The following is a 17,525-nucleotide window of genomic DNA, read 5'->3' on the forward strand; positions in this document are numbered from 1 at the left end:
CTAGTGTGCTGAAATGTGGGTCAGGAGCAGTGGGATAAAGATTATGTACTTTTGGGAATCCTGTTCCTTATAGTATCTCTCAAAGACATGCTTTATGTGCAGCAGTCTGAGCAGTTGTACAGCATAGGGGCTGCTTGGTAAAACATAGCTGGGGTAGAGCCATGCACCCACTGACTCTGATGGGAAGAGGATTAATCCTTTAAGAACTTTTGTTTGTTCTCTGCATTTGGCCATCTTCTTCAGAACTTTGTTTTAGACTCTGAAGGATGTTACTAAAATCAAGACACCATGTCTACTCAGTAACAGGCCCCAAGAAGCTTTTCTGTGCCTTATCTTCTCTTGGTAAGATTAGTGTAATAGTTTCTCTTCTAGAAAGCTAAGAGCAATAAATGACCTTCAGCTTGTTTAAAACTACTATAAGTAGTGTCAGAGCATGTGTAACTGAGTAGAGCAGCAGTTCACCTGCTACCTCTCTTTAATAAAAAAAACTCTGTTGCATATTGTCATTTAAGGCCCATTACTCTTCACCTTCAAACTTATTCAGTTCTCCTGCCAAATTTTAACATCATAGTGCTTGTATGTGCTCCACGTGCATTATGCCCACTGACTTGAGCAGAAGACAGTGAAGGTTACTCACTTTGGCACAGCAAAGTGCTGAGCATTCTTGGTTCATGTTGACTTCTCTGTCAGTGGAGGGTATGCAAGGAGAATGTCTCATGGTCAAAGCTTGTTTGCCACACACTACGCTGAGTAGAACGATGCTTTGAAGAATGAGCCTGAACGTGTTCCTTCCCCTTCTGATGTAACTTAGGACATTATCTTTCTAATTTCTGAATGACTTGTATTCGCTCAGAATTGCATCTTGTGATGAAATTAGCATTGGGTAAAAATGTATGTCTTTCTGTCATTTTGTAATTTCTCACTTTTCAGGTTGATTCAGTGAACTTTTAGTTTGTGTGGCATAAAAATGCGCAAAGAAGTACCAATTCATTTCCAGTAAAATGCCCAGGTAGTTTCTACATGTTGTGTTCTCTTTTCTTACGGAGCAGGACGTGGATTCCTGAGGGCCCCCTCACATCTGAGCGTTGTGTAAAAATAGCAGCTCCTGAAGTTAGAGTTGCTGTCAGATTATTGATAGGGCAATGGGGAGGTTTGTCATTTTGATTCAGAACACTAGAAAAAAAATATACATCACAGAACAAGTGGTTTTGCCCATATTTGCAAGAAGAGTGCAATATTTCACCTGAGGCAAGGTTTAAAATTATGCTTTCCCCCATTTGGCAAGGCCCCATTGAAAAGGAGCTACTTCAGCAAAGCACCAGTGTTTACTTTGTTCCTTAACATCTCCTATGAAGCATTTGATTGTAAAATCAAAGCAATCCATCCTTTCAAATTTAGTTTTTAATATTTGTTCGGCAGATCTGACCTCACAAGGGGGCCCAATACCCTGAGCAGCCACCCTTGCTGCTGTGTGACCAAGGAATAACACTGGAGTGAGCTGTGAAAGCAGCTTCTTGCCTCCATCTTCTCCACAGGAAATGCATCGGTTGTTGCCAAGTGCAAATACTGGTGTGTTTTCACATGTTTAGATTGCTTTCAGGCAGAAAATTGTTGCAGATTCAAAGGACAGTTTTTGAAAATATGCTCATATTCAGGTAAAATTGGCATTCTTATCGTTGCTAAGAGGCTGTATCGAAATCCTATTCCACCCTGACTGCAGAATTGCTAGCTGCAGATAGCTTACGCGTTATATATCCTGTATATTACAAAGATTTGCTTTAAGCTCAGGACTTAACAAGCATAACACAGAAGCACTTTTGTACAAAGCTTGAAGAGTTAGTCCTTGGCCTTTGGCCAGGAATAAAGAATGCTTGCTCTTGTGCCATTTTGTCCTGTGCTGCTCCAGTCCTGGCAGCGGTTCTGCTTCAGTGTAGTTGTTGGCAGTGAAGCTCAGCTGAACCCTGAATGGCCTCTTCCTGCAAGCAAGCCGGGGCGCAGAGGTCCGAGACAGCATCAAATCTCCGTATTGATCAGCTGTAATAGAGGACTCTATTATGAGAACTCTTCATATCAGAGCCAAGCAAATTGACTGCGGCGATGCAGTAGTAAAGTACTAAAAAAAGCCATACAGAGTGTGAAGTAATTTTCAGTTTTTCCATGGGTTAATGGAGGGACTGAAAGAATAAGAGAACAAACAGCTCCTTCTGGGACAGTCACTGTTTTGGCTATCTATCTGTAGTTGTTGTTGATCTCTCCTTCCTATCTGTGCTAAGTACTAGTTGAGTTTTTCATTCTCGTATGGATCAGCCACAGAGCATAGTCACAGCTTTAAGTGATAAAGTGTTTTTTATTGTTTGCAAAGGCTTGCTTACTCTTCTTTATTCTGCTTACTGTTCTTTAAAAAAAAAACTTTCCCATTTCATTGAGGCAGATTTGGAAGTCAAACCAGAAACTTCAGACTCTACTACGATGGAAAGCACTTTGTTGGGGAGAAACGTTTTGAGTCCATCCATGACCTGGTGACAGATGGATTGATTACTCTTTATATTGAAACGAAGGCAGCTGAATACATTGCCAAGATGACAATAAATCCAATTTATGAACACATAGGATATACAACTTTAAACAGAGAGCCAGCACACAAAAAACATATGCCAACTCTGAGAGATGAACATGATGGCAAAGAGTCTACAGGAGAGGATGAGGTAGCAGAAAAGAGGGTAAGCAATTGTTAACCCACACTTTTTTTTCTGTTAGACTTTTTATTTTGTACTTTTAACCCTCCCCCTCTACTATAAAGTGCTAAAGGTATCTGTAGATACTTAGTCTACATATTTATTTCCAGTATTGCAATAATAGTAATATTCAAACTGGTTATAGGGGTTTTTAATGGTAATTTTTGCATATTGCAAATTTCTATGATTTGGAGGTTAGTTATTTGTCATTGTGAGGTTCCTTTCTTCAGGTATTTTCACAGTTATAGATGTTACCATTAAGCCACTCCTTTATTTCAATTGGACTAAAAATATTTCATCTTAAAATTGTTTACAGTGTCTAAGACAACTGCCCTTTCGTCAAAAATTGTATTTCTTAATATATTCAGCATTCCCCAAACAAATGCATTCCATAATCTATTCAGCAGTCTGCATACAATGACAGTAAAGTTGCCCACATTATAAATAACCCTGTTCATTAAGATGATAAAATGTTAAAACTTTTCACTTGGCTAAGTTCAGCCTGTCAGAAGCTGACAGAGCTATTTTTGGTGTCAGCCAGACTTACGAAGAAGGATTGCTCTCTTCAGAAAGTTGCAGTATCAGCTGAGAACTAACTGTGTCCTGGATTATAGAAGAAAAACAAACAACAAAGAAATCTTAGAACCGGTGAAAATAGAAATAGTAAAGGAGGTTGGGAATGTATCAGGCAGATAAAGCAGCTGCCTGAAACTTCATTTGTGTGACAGAGACTAAACTTAAAAAAGAAAACATAATGTAAATTCCATCATGTTAAACTAAATACTTTGTTTATTGAAATGCTGACATGTGAAAGTCTTTTTAAAGTGTATTTTTACATGTGTGTAGGTGTTCATGCATGTATAAGAGTCTGATATACTCCCCTATTTCACAAACTTCAGAATGACTGTAGGAGTATCTAATAGTGCTTAGAAGAAATGCTAACCTTAGTTGGGATTATCTGTTTGTCTTTCCAATCAGAATTATGTCTGTGATTTCAGTTTTTCTTGAGGTGGAGAAAAGGTCTCTCTGACAATTTCCAACATACATGGCTATTATAGTGAAACTAAGCTCCGTACAGAATCCACAGAGAGAGAAGGCTCATAGCTTTGGTCCTTCAAATCCTTCTCTAGCGGAGTCTGTCATCCTGCACTGAATTTGCTGAGAGATGAAGCACCCAACTTAGCTTAAAGTATGAATCTTCACTGTTATCAGATCATTTTGACAAAAGAAATACTGTGGGGATATTGATGCTAGCTGACCACGTTAAATATCCAATTTCTTGCCTGTTAGGTACCAGTAGTAGAGGGGTGAGTTATCAGTTATAATTCCTGACAGCCACTGACTTGCAGTGTGCTGTTTCAAAAGGATTTTTTTGCATGTTATGATAAAAGAGTTCATTATAATGCAAATCCTGGGGAAAAATCTTTTGCAAGAGTTCTGAAAGTCACCGCTTTGGGTTTCTTTGGTAAAATTAACTCTTCCTGCATTTAGCAACTTTCAAGTGACAACAGAACTCTGTTCTGTCACAACATTTTTTAGACTGATTAAAAAGTTTTCATAGTAAAGGGTTTTCAATGATCATTATTGAAGAATGCTGTTTTTTCCATAGATTACATGGTGTCATGTCAGACTCGTCAACAAGGTATGCCTATTGTTTTGAAACATTTTTCATGAAACAGCTCAAGATCTATTAAGTATTTCTCACAAATTGAAATTTTAGGTGAAAACCTTTAGAGAGGTTAGTCATATAATTGCAACATCCCACCCTGTTTGTCTGGAAGCTACAAGCAACTAAAGTGGCTTAATCTGCAACATATTTCAAAAGCAGTGGTGTTTATTGGCCTGAAGCCCAGCTTTTGAGCCTTTTCTCTTTATTTGTCTTGGAACCATGTTGATGTGGACCCGATGAGGCACACAGACATCACAGTACAGTTAAATGTGGAGATTTCAGTTTAATTTTCAAGTCATTATCCAGCTGGGATTACTACCTGTGGCTGCGTGGGGAAGGCACAGTGTGATCCTTTTGACTGTGGAGTGGCGCATGGGTGACATCTTTGCTGCTTTTACACCTCTCGGGGCCTTTGCTGGAAGATGACACAGAGTCACAAGTGTCACTTCACTCAGCAAATCTCCAAGGGGAATCAGGCATTCAACCCCATGACCAACACCCAATCCCAGTAGCAACCTCAGCATTTGGAACAAGCCCCAGTGTCCAGCTAAGGCTTGCCAAATCCTTTCTCCCTCCTCTGTAAGTCACAGGATGTGGGGAGCATGGGAATGGGGAGAGAGATGGTGGTGACCTCACCGAATGTCTCATGGAGGGTGGTGACTATGTGCAATGTAGGAGTGGTGGGAAGAGGAGACCTCGGAGGGCTTTCTCAAGTGTCTCCCGTCACTGTCTGGGGGATTCGACAACTTGCACACCCACTAAAGCTGTCACCTTGACAGCCTGGGAGAACTATTTCAGGTTCAGTGGGGTGAACGTAACTGACCAACTGGAGGACTGTACAGGAGGGTGACTGAATCACAACTGGTGGTTAATTTTATAAAAAACTCATTGAAATCATGAGATATATACTTGTTTGACAAATAATTTGCATTTAAAGCATGAGTACTGGATGACAGGAAATATTTCTCTGGCTTTTTTAAAAGTCTGCCTACTACAAAAAGTTAACATGCTAGCATGAAGAACGATGGAGAGCTTACATATCCACTTAAGCAGAAGACTCAATCTCTCTGCTAGTTTATAAGCTTTCTTTGGTAAAATAATAATAATGCAATAAGAAAAATATACATATTCATTACTAAATTGCTCAGAAGGTCATTTTACCCATTTTTGTACAGGCTCCTGCTTCTTATGGAAATTTACTTGAAAACTTCAATTAATAATAATGTATTTACCTTATCATGAATCATTTAACCATGATATAAGGAAGCTTTCTTATAGGACATTTATAAGTAGGTCAAATAGTTTTTCTTTCTCTTTGGTCGGAGGGATGGCAGAGTGATTCCTGTTGTCCAATATAAAGAGAGTATCACTGAACTGATATTGACAATTCTAGCAAAGAACGCAAAGAAAAATATCCAAAATCCAACAAGAAAAAAACATTGTCTTATGATCCAAAAGGCAAAATCTGTGTGCTGCAACATTAGCCCCATGGTGAGGATGAAAACTTCTGCAGGGTACGGTGTTTGGCAATTAGTGCATCTTTATCAGTTTTATACCGTAGCCACACAGCTTCTCCCTACACTGTGTGCTGCCTCCTCCGTTAAGAGCGGAAGAAGTCTGAGTCTTGAACATTGATCATCCTGAGCCAAATAGATTCCCAGATTTGCAGACTCTGAGGCTGTTCAGATCCGAATCTAAATTTTGTGCCTGCGACTGTTGCCCAGTCCTGTGTGGGTGGTGTATGAAAGATAAACCTTCAGAAGAAGGAAAGGAGAGACACCCAGGCTCTGACTTGGGAACAGCTGGTGGGAACGTAGTTTTGCTTTCTGCCATAAAATCAAGTGGAGGAAATTGGGCAGCCAGAGAACACACCTCAAACTTGAGAATGAAATATTAAAGAGCACTTCACCTAGCCTTGAATTTGGTGTGGGGCAGTACCAGGGAACGCCACAGGTTCGTGTTCAATAATACTTATTTGTTCCCCACTCTTTTCAGCAATTAATTTATTTCAGTGTGTGTTGGATGACTTGTCATATGCAATACATTAAAAATGAGCCTTAGTAAAGGGGAAGGATTTAAAGACCGTAAAAGATGAAAGGACAAAAATTATGCAATCATTAGATGAGGATTGTAGGACACAGGTCACAATACTCCTAAGTACTGAGTCCTGCAAGAGACCACATTGTGGTGTGATTTAAGATGCAGTTTTTAATAGGAAAAGCATGAGAATATAATCCACTGCGCAGCATGTGCTTCACTGATTATGAGAAGGAATTTGACTGCTTACCATACACAAGTATATATTAAAAATTAAAATTAAAATTCCTGGTTAATGATTTATGATTTTCATAACCTATGAAAGAATTAATAAATAGTCAGAGATAACTGGAGGAGTGGAGATTGAAAACAGGAGAGTGCTTGTCATGCTTGAATGCCCTGAATAGGTATTTTAGCTGCTGTGCTAAAAAGGTAATGCTGGTTCCCAAAACAGTCTGCAGATTGTTCAGAACTCAATTGTGCAGCCATTGTGGTCTGTGTGTTAAGAGAGGGCTAAGATTCCTATGAAAGAGGGCTTCCCATGTGGATTCAGTCTGTATGGCCTAGTGTGGAAGTGGAAGTAATACCCAGGATCACAAGATTTACTATTCCTCCCGTGCCTTGAATACTGATGGATCTCTGAACATTCTCCACTCTCAAAGGTAATTATGGCCTTGGAGCAGATAACTTGATTCAGTTAAATACCTTATAAAAATGGTAGCTCTCAGAAATTAATAAATACCTACCTACATCTATCAAAATCCTTCTTGAAAGCCCTGCAAAACGTTAAATATTTATTTTTTTCATTTTGACATGCTTTTGAGATATTAATATAAGAAGCTGTATGAGTGATTTATTCAAGATTTAATATTTAGCATGAGAAAATTAAATAATTCGTTATGAGTTATCCCATCTTCCAGAATGAAATGCTGAGGTTAATGTTAGGATAGCAACTGAATCACATTTATTCATGTTTACTTTGGTGATAAGTGCTATTTCTTCAAGAAACTTCAGTGGCTGTGAATCAGTTAAAGACCCCTTCAAGACTGTACTACATTCAGTTCAATTCCTACAGAGAGAAAGAATTGAGAGAAAGTTTGTGGCAGCAGTCACCCAACAAAAGCACTCTTTTGCTCTATTTTTAATTACTTTAGTGGTGATACCATTTTTTCCTCCATAGTGATGAAGGCTGATTGTCTGCAACCCCGTGCAAGGAGATCTGGAAATGTAAATCTGTGTCATTTTAGTAGGAAACAGGCTTTTAAGCCTGCCTCCAAAGATAATCCAGATCACAAAGTTAATTGCAATCTCTGTGTACATTTCTAATGGATTCATAACAGTCTCCACATACAGAACCAAGGGTCATATTTAAGGGTGTTTGCAGAGGGACCAGTCTCACTTTCCAACCTTGAACTGACACCGATATTTTCATTAATGACACTACTACTTTTCTACTTTTGCTCTCAGTCAAATCTGTTAGTAAGATCTGCGTAAAACCTTCCTTCACCAAGGCTTATTTTATCTTCAGTGAAAGGGCATCAGAAATTGTAACCGAGGAAGTTACAGTAGGCTGTCGTAGAAGCGTAAGCCCCCTTAGCAAGGTCTGTGATGGAGGAAGACAGCTTTGAACCACACTGTTTGGTGCCCGGTAATGCCAATGCTGGAACTGCTAGGAACTAAAAAGAAGACGTGGTCTTAATAATCAGGGAGGAAGGTGTGCTTTGAGGGTGAAGCAATCTTGATGCTGGAAGTTGTTTGAAATATTTCCATTTACTTGAATTAACTTAATTTTATGAGAAAAGATGAGTGTGTAATGTATAAAACTCTAGACAAGCCACAGCTATAACAAGGGTAGCAAGGAAGCAATAATGTTTTTAAAAGTACAGCTAATAAATGTTTACCTTAAAGTGCATTTAAAGATGCAGGAGACTGAGCGCTGAAGAATCCCATGGGTTAACTTGAGGAGATTGTCAACTCTTTTCTCACAAATGTTCCTTTCCAGTCCCTGCGCGGGTGTCCATGACAATCACTCTGTAAGTTTAATGTAATTTATAAATAAAACATAACTCTGTGGAAGGCAAAAAAACTTCTATTTATTTCTTCTGGGTTTAGCCCATCTTTCAGCAGAGACTTCAAAGCACAGACAATTTTGTCAATACTAAGAAAGTTCCTAGCAGGATGAAAGACAAGCCTACTTTTTAGGTAGCTGCTCCAGCGTATCAGCAACGCTGTAGGCTGCAGAGATTGCCCCAGCCTCAGTCTTCCTCATGTTCCCTTTCTGTGCTTAGCATTTATGGCGGTAGGGATCTAGTGCCATATATGTTGTTATATATGGCACATACAGTTCAAACTAAGACTGCAAATGGTTATGATGCCTTTTTATAAGCATATGTTTTTAACTGAACTATACGTTTATTAAGACCTGAGAAAGGAGAGCTAATCGCATGTGCTGTCCAGTGTGAAGATACCAGCCCAAAGAAAATCCTTTTCTTCAAACTGCAGGGTGCTTTTTCTACTCATAATCACCGAGAGTAACCTAAGCCCTTATTTATGTTCAGTGTGGCAGTAAAATTGATACACTGAAAAGATTATATAAACTGATCTTGGTTTAAGATTCCGAGCTTCCAAACGAAGCATAAACTTTGCTTATTTAATCCCCAGGTCATCCCCCAGAATATCTAGTTTTTCTCTAGTCAGTATCTCGTGCTTATAAATTAGCAAGCCAGACTTGTTTTTTAAGGGTTCCTCACTGGACCTGTAGCTCAGCTCCAGTGCTAAACATGATCCCATAGCACTCCTGTTTTTCCCAGGCCAAATTCTTTCTTCTCTCCTTGCCAGCTCTAGTCGGTGCTCAGCTGTGCTCTGTTAGTTCCTGCAGGTTACAAATGGCATCCCAGCTGATTCCAGTTTGTCTCGCAGGACCTCACCTGCCTGCCTTTGTGTGCTTGCCTGTGCTTCCAAAGCACATTAATTTAATGTGCACACAATAATGTGTGGGATTAATGGGAAATGGAAGTTGCATGCTTGTGTTAGTAGCCTGATTGCATATTGCTGGTCTAGTATTACAAGGTTCAAAACAAATAAGGCTCCACAAACTTCAGCCAGTGAGGAGTGGCTTAGGTCAGGTTGCATTTCAAATGCACAGCACGCCTCTCGTTACAATGCTACTCCTGTAGAGAGGTTTCCTTCATTTTTTAGGTGAGCACAGTTGAGGATCAGCATCCCTCTTCAGCCTTTTGTCGTGAGTACCAGTCATGTGACTGCTCGCCGAGATGACTTTTCACGTTACTTTCTGCTTTTTCACATACATGTGGCTCTTTTATGATCTGGCATGTGAGATGTGTGCACAAAGATATAGTCTTAAGAAAGTCCAGTGTCTAATTATACTGAGACAGGCAGCTGCCATGTGAAACTGGGGGGGACTGGCCTCTCAGACTCACAGGCCAGACCCTCAGCAAAAGCGTGGGGAGTAATTACCCTCAGTGTATGCCCTGTGCCTGATCCAGCCTTTGTAAAACGAATAGCATACATAACTGTTAAAAAGGCTGTAAAGCAGTACAGTTGCTGTGCAATTAAACCTGAAGAATACTGGTGGTGTTGTTACTGATAACGTGAGACCATTAGCAATGAATAAGCTATTATTCTTTCCTGGTGTTGTGAGGTAAGTCAGTGTGAAGCCCTCACCAGCAGTTCTTTCCAGGGTTTCTAATGCTTGGTGGTTTGGATCTGGTTATGTTTTTAACACCCTTCAAAAAATACCGTATAGCCTTAGCCTTTCTTGTATGTCGTGGCAGAAGTTTCCTTCCTGTTTAACTGGGATAGGCTAATGCAAGAAGGATTGCAGGGAGGGAGGAAGGAAGGAATCTCCCTTAGCTCTTGAAGAGCCAAAGAGGATAGCTTTCTTTGGGTGCTCTTCAGGGGCAGAGAGATTTCTCCCATCCTGGTGGACCTTAGTAGATGGGACACGGAAATACAGAGGTCCCGCTCAACTCCTGATGAGCAACGGAGAGCTGTCATGGCTTCAGTCCTAACACGCTGTAGGATTCTGCTGTTTACCTTCTCTATGGGCCTTATACTTGAGGTTTCCAAAAAAGGCTGCCTAGATAGTGGGGAAGCCTCATAGTCATATATAAGGAAATTATAATCTTTTTTAAAAAAAACCCTGTGGTTTCCCTTGACTTTTTATGCCTTCTGACAACTGAATAATCCATGCAGTGGCCACAGAAAGGAGAAGGTGGGTCTCTTTCAGAGCAGTCTCTAAAGCAGGCATCTGGTTGTCATTTATTACTTATGCAAAGACCTTCCCGGATGGTGAGGGACTGCGGTGGGTTGCTAGCTGGCAGCTCCCTCGTTTGTTGTTCTCTTTCCTTAGCTGTGTGAGTTCTGGGTCTTTTTTTTTTTTAACTCCTCCTCCCATCTGGCATCTCCTAATTATTTTCTATTACTAGTCACTTCTACAGGAAACAGACCGGACTGTTGAATTAAGGGCCCTATAAAAGGATAATTTTGTTATTTACAACTTTCTTACCTCACTTAGACTTTATAATGTGACACACTATAGCTGGTGATAATCACCTTGGGCTACGATTGTGTCTAATCTCATAAACAAGGCAGGGTCAGGTCTGGTCACTAGTTGAACATGAAAGTCCCAAGGAAAAGCCAGGGCTGCGGGAAGGTGCGTTGGTAGCACCTTTGGCTGTGATCTAATATCTGATGTGTCTTGTGTTTCATACCCTCTGCATCTCTGTAGCCTGTGTCAATCTGCACTAAGAGTCTTGACTACCAGGGATTTTCTCCACTTACCTCTACCATTATTCAGATAAGCTCCTTTTTCTCCTTACTGTTTGCAGTGGTTGGGGGGGTGGGTTTGGGTTTTTTTTAGGTGGGAGGGGGAAAAGCATTTTACATTGGCCACTGTTTGCATGCTCACAAGTACAAATACATGTCATTTGGCTTCTGTACAAAGATGGAAAGGACATGGAGCTGTGGGGGTCTGGTGTGTCGCCCCCCGTTCAGTTGGAGAATGGCCTGATAGGCAGGCACATCTGCTCCACTAATAATTGCCCATTCATAAGTGATTACCAAACCCTTAAGATTCATGAAGAGTGAAATGCTTGTTTTAGAAGTGGTAGCAGAAAGAGAAGTAGTTAGAGGTGCCTAAGTGAAGTATTAGACATGAAAGAAAAAAAGAACAACCATTTATCCTGTGGTTAATGCCAGGGAAGCTGGTCTGTTCTAGCCCTTGTTTCTTTCCTTTTAATCTTTCACAAGAAAAAAGATGTTTTCAGATAAAACTTCTCATGCTTAGTTCTAGTCTCTAGCTGAATGTTTTTCTTTTCTGAATTTGAACAAAGTAAGGAGAGCAGTTTTGTTACTAAGCTCAATAAACTGCCTGCTCTTATTACTTCAAACCTGTCACACTCGTCATCAGCGAAGACAGCAACTCTTGACAGTTTTGCAAAGTCTTCCTTTGATCATTAACTTTTAGAACATTAACTTTTCCATATTTAACCTTTTTTCTGCATGGTATCAGCAGTTAGAAACAGTGTTGCTTCTGGCATTCACTGTTCCTACAGTCCTAATGTTTAAGCAAGGTAAAGATCATCACACTGAAAAAATCTGATTCTCAGTTGATGAAGAGTTGTTGCTCTAATCCTCATCATCTCAGTATTGATATTCCTCACATCCGTACAATTTACAAGATAACTACAGGATGATGTGTTTCTAATAGTGAAGTTCATATTATAATGCACTTGGACTGTATTGCTTTTTCGTGGGGATTATTATTGCATTTGGTGAGAGCTAAAGCAGTTTGAATTGCCTAAGGAACATTAGAGCTAGTATCACAAAGTATAATGTCCTCTGTTAAATCTTAGTCATGTGTATATGTGAGTTAGTAAATTTTTTTATGATTTCCAGTTTGTGAATTAGATTAGTAGCACTTAGAGGCAAGCAGCTTTTCCCCTTCCTGAGAGAAGAGTGGAGGAATACTGTGAAAACATGAAAGGCTGTATTCCCAGTTTCCATTTGCATGTAGTGCTGAAATATTTTAAAAGCTCTATGCTTTATATCATGTATCAAATAGTTTATTGGTTGAAGATTTCTGATGATTTTACGTTGCTAGAAAAGTCCTGAAGCATTTACCAAAGTTAGTATAATAGTGAATTACATTTGCGTTCAGGCATTTCTGTGAATTGGCTGATGATTAAAGTAATGACCTGTTTAATACAAATGCACAAAAATTGCAAAAAGTATGGTGTGTTGTTATCTTTCACAGAATTTGTAGCGCTCAGTCTCTTAAGTGACAGCTTCTCTTTCACTCCGGCCTCCAAATCCTTGCTAGCACTTGTCGCAGCGCTGCAGCCTGATGCCTGGAAGGTGCCAGTCACCTTTGTCACACACTGGAGTCCCCAAAGCAGACTCACTGCTCAGCGAGCTGATAATGCTGAGAGCTTCCTGGATAATTTTTTTTATGGGCCTTAGCGGTTAAGTCTCTTGGGCTGTTTTTATAGTTGAAAATTCAACCAACCTCACTGTTAGAAATCTTATGAGCAGTGTCACTTAAAGTGCTAGTTGATTGTGGCAGTATAAATAAAAAGTTGCCCTGTAAAATGAGATGAAAAATATGACTAAGAAGAAAGCAGTTGTGCTGGATAAATGTTTTGTTCATTGCCAATGAATTTAAGGAATAGAACTATACTCCAAACTTAGTCTTTTAACTTTGATGTGCCCATGGACACACATGCACCTAGAAAACTGGTAATGAGGGTCTGCAAGGAGTGCTGATGGACACTGGGGGTCACCCCATTTTGTAATCTTTCTGCAGTGAGGTGGTCCATAAGTGGGTTTTCACCATTGTAATTTTTGCAAGAATGTTGCATATCCTTGTCACAATTCTAGTATTCCTTCAGGTTAAAAAATGTTTTCGCCTTGATTCATGGGGTTGAATCAAGTGATAATTAAGGAAGGATTAGGAGACTTTGCACTCTTAGTCTTATTTATGCTAAATAAGTATGATTATGGACTGAAAGTATGTTGAAGGAAGAAATTGTGACAACACATGTATCATATAGCAACATAGCTTATTCAGGAAGAAGTGGATGGATTCAAAATAGAGGATGTGCCAAAGGAGCAGTCTGAAATACAAAGAGTGTTTAGAAATTAATGAGCTGCAGTTTTCAATTATAACATACATTGAATTCCTCTAAATTGAATTACCATGTAGAACAAAAAAGGCTAATATTAGACGCATTAAAGTGCCAGGCAAGACTAATGTGAAATGAATACATCAGGTAAGAAAATATTAATGAGACATAAAAAGAAATTTCCATACCACTTGCCCATGTTATACCAGTAGCCAAAGCTCCTATTCCATGAGGAATAAATGAAAAAAAAACCTAATAAATATAATGATAGAAAGACCTTGTGGATTACATGATTGTCATTATCCCTAAGCGTATACACTTTCAGTTACAAAAAGATACAGAGGTTTCTTGTAGAAACTGCTTTTATCAATATGATTCTTAAATGGATAACATAAGGGAAGTGTTGTAAATTATTTATTTCATAAAGTCTGGCCACCGTCAACATTTCCTTGCTAGGAGACAGGTAAGGTTTGTCATCAAAGGGTATGGTTAAGCTTTTTGATGTGTCTTTTTTTTTTTCTTTTTTAATTATTATTTTTCCTTTTATTTGAGGAAATCCTTGTAACAGTGTGGGTCAGGTGAGAAATAAAACTATCACCAGTCCCTTGTGGTTTCAGAAGATTAGTCGAAGAGCCTGTTTTCTCTTACGATACTCAAATGTAGTATATTAGTAACAAAGAGCATTTGCCAAAAGAGTAGCATTGATGCAGCTGCCAATTTGCATTACATTTTGACTGTTACCACTCCTATAGAGCACATTGTCTTGTGGCATTTATAAATGACTTTTAAGGTCTTTTTGGAATACAGTCTGCCTTGACATGTCACAAGCCAAGAGGCTTTTGCTGGAGTGACTCCTCGCTGCAATGAACGTCAGTTATGCCTCGGTCACAACAGCACAGCTCCCTGCAGGCCAGCAAGGAGACAAGCCCCAGACCAGGGAAGGGAAGAAAACATGATGCAGTTAGCTGAAATAGAAAATGCTGACTAAATGCTGACTAAATGGAAGCGAGATGGAGAAGCTGCTGAGGAGCAGCCTCTGCATGTTGCTGGCCAGTGTGAAGGTTGCTCCTTAGGCAGAGCTCCTTGCTCCATCAACTCCTCTTCCTGTAGGCCTCATAGCTGCAAGACAGACCTTTCTAGCCCCGATTTAGCGATGCGTAACAGTGTAAGAGTTAAACTCTGTGAGTAGTCCTCCCAGTCACTCTGCTTCTGCCTCTCCTGGGGAGAGGAGTACCTGGCACAGGTGGCTGCTTTAACTCACTGTTTAGCTTACCACCTGCATGGACCAGGCTCCTGGCAGGAGGAGAGGAAGATAGGATGGACCAAAACCAAAGCTACGAAGGATGAAAGGGTGGATGGAAAGGACTGAAAGCAAAGCTGTGCAAAGGACAGGCTTCGTCTGAAGGATTTACTGGACATAAATACCAGTGTTTTGTGATGCTTCTCTCCTTGCTTATGAACTGTTCTGCACGCTTTGCCTGGGGAACAACGATGCTGATGCTGCCAGCCCCCTGAGGCAGGGAGGTGGTATCTTCTGTGCTCTACCAGCTCTTGGTCCCCTTCTGTACTTACCAAGTTTGGCTGGGGTTGGACCCCTTTTAATGCACTTGTTTTCCCAAGGAAATAACAGAATTGTGGTAACGAGCTGTTGCAAAGCAAGGAGAGAATTGCTGAGGCTGATACCTCAGCTTGAACTCACGGTCATGGGGAACTGCTTTCCTTGCCACAGTCAGAGCTAGGAGTGAAAGGAGCTCATTTCTTAGCTTTCTGGGTAGCTTTTATCATGGTGTTTGATTGGCATATCCTGCCTCGGTGTCACACAGCTTGGTAGCAGCTCTGCTTTTGTCGAGCAGTCGTATCTTGCCCCTTGTGAGCAGGCTGGTAGTCTCTGTCTTTGAGGGAAGGGCTGGAGCGGTCGGTTATTTTAACAGAGGCAGCCGGGGCCGTGGGGATGCCCTGCGTCTGTAGGGAAGGGCCTGTGGCTTTGGCCAGCTCGGGACCAAACCAGGACAAGGGAGGAGCCCCGGGAGATGGGCAGGACTCTGCCGTCTCGCCCAGAACATGACCCAGTAAGGAAGCATATTATTATTTATACAACCTAAATGAAGTCGTAGCTATTGCTTGTAAAACCCAACTTAGCACCGTTATTGATTGCAACACCCACATCCGTGCCTGTGTGCATTCTCACATGCCCACGTATGCCCCTGCAGTGGTATTTGTACCTATGGGGTGTGAAGGAAATCCCCAGAATTACCTCCCCTCTTTCAGTGGACACAGCGGGCCAGTTGCTGACCTTGCTAAAAGCTAAGTCGCTTAGTGTTAGCAAAGTCCTCCAGAACCAGAGCAGAACTTGTTACTGCAGGTACTGTGAGATTTTAATTTCATTTTGCCATGGCTAGGTCCGTGGCTATATACCAAAATAGCCCCCTCCCTCAGAAATTAAATGTGGTGGTTGCCTCTGAAATGTGCCTTGCTTTTGTGCCACTATCCGGAACAGCAAATGTTAATTGTTTTTGTCTTGTCAGTTATTGAAAGAGGAATAGTCACAGTGGACGCTTTTTGCCAGTGTGCAGTTTCAACTTGTCATTTCCAAAGGCCCACACTGGTAACTGCTGGGAGCAAACCTACAACCCGCCATGCCACTAGGAATAAAATAAGCTGGCTGACCTAGATCCGAATCAGCTGCAGTGGCCGGTAGGTTATAGCACTAAAGCTACAGAAAAACAACTTTTCTGTTGGCTTCCCCTAAGATCTCTCAGCTTTTTTATGAGTATGCTCCCTTGTTATGAAAACAAGGGTACTTCAGGGTATTTCTGGTAAGCACATCAGTGCAAACATGAACTCTTCCCAAGTAATGCTAATAACATTCTAATTGTATTGCACAGTACCAAATGAACTCACTTTTTATGCGGTAATTTCTAGCAGCAATATTGGGCAACATTTTTTCCATAATTTAAACTTTGGTTTAGATTATTTATTTATTTTAATTTAACAATCATACTTTAAACCAAGCCAACACTTTGGCTGAATTTGTTTAATTAAGGTTTTAATTAAAACTTTTTTTAAGCTTCTTTTTAAATTTTAGATATAAAAATGTTCATTACCTGCTGTGAAAATCACGTACACTTTTATCAGAAATAAAAATTCAAAAATATAAATAGGCATTTCTTTAGATTTTGCAAAAAGCATTTCACTGGGGGGTGTGGGGGTGGGAAGGTCTGATTTAATTAGAAGCCAGTCCATTTGGAAAATTTTGTTTCAAAAAATAGAACTTTCTCAGCAGTAAGTTTTCATCATTCAACCATGTCTTAAACGCCAACTCCCCTTTGGGTAACTGTGGACTCAAAGCCAGGGTTGTGTGTTGCCTGAGGATCCCAGTACACTTTGAGTATTGTGTGAGCCTGATACAGTCTGTGTGCCAGCTAAAAGTGGCTGTGCTGGAATGGCAGCAAGAGAAGCCTTACCCTGGTGGCTGAGACTGCGTGATGGTCCTTCCCATCCAGCTCCTGAAATGTCAACTTTGAGGTTGAACTTTTCTTTGAATAGCATTCCTACCCTCCACTCACAGCATCTATCTGTGGGCAGAGGCTGTGCCTGGCATCAGCATGCCTACAAGTGAAGAAAATGAAATGAAAACAGCTTATCACCAATTTTAAATAAAAAGAAAAATTTTGGGCTCCCTTTCCCCCCTTGGAACAATTCTGTGAAAGACATGCCTGGGAAAATTATATTTAGCGTGGAACAAGCTTCCACCGAGAACTGCATTGAGGAAATTGGGCTGAGTTTCACAATCTGACTGATTAGCTTTTGAAAATTGTGTACTGAGCCCATAAAATATGCTCATAAAGTGTTCAGGCAAGGAAGGATTTTCTAAGCATGTACATTTGGCTAAGTTGGCTATACAATGAAACAGAGCACAAAAAAATATACAGTGGCTCA

General features: G+C 40.4%; 1 protein-coding gene across 1 annotated transcript in view; it reads left to right on the forward strand.

Moving 5' to 3' along the window:
* CHN1 (chimerin 1) overlaps positions 1-17,525 on the forward strand; it is a 103,015-nt gene that overhangs the window by 49,929 nt on the left and 35,561 nt on the right. Inside the window, exon 6 of the mRNA XM_068407484.1 lies at positions 2,432-2,720. Coding sequence (XP_068263585.1) covers positions 2,432-2,720 — 289 coding nt within the window. The remainder of the gene's footprint in view (positions 1-2,431; positions 2,721-17,525) is intronic.

The sequence above is a fragment of the Nyctibius grandis genome, chromosome 9 (genome assembly GCF_013368605.1).
Source record: "Nyctibius grandis isolate bNycGra1 chromosome 9, bNycGra1.pri, whole genome shotgun sequence".
In the NCBI taxonomy this organism is placed as follows: domain Eukaryota; kingdom Metazoa; phylum Chordata; class Aves; order Nyctibiiformes; family Nyctibiidae; genus Nyctibius; species Nyctibius grandis.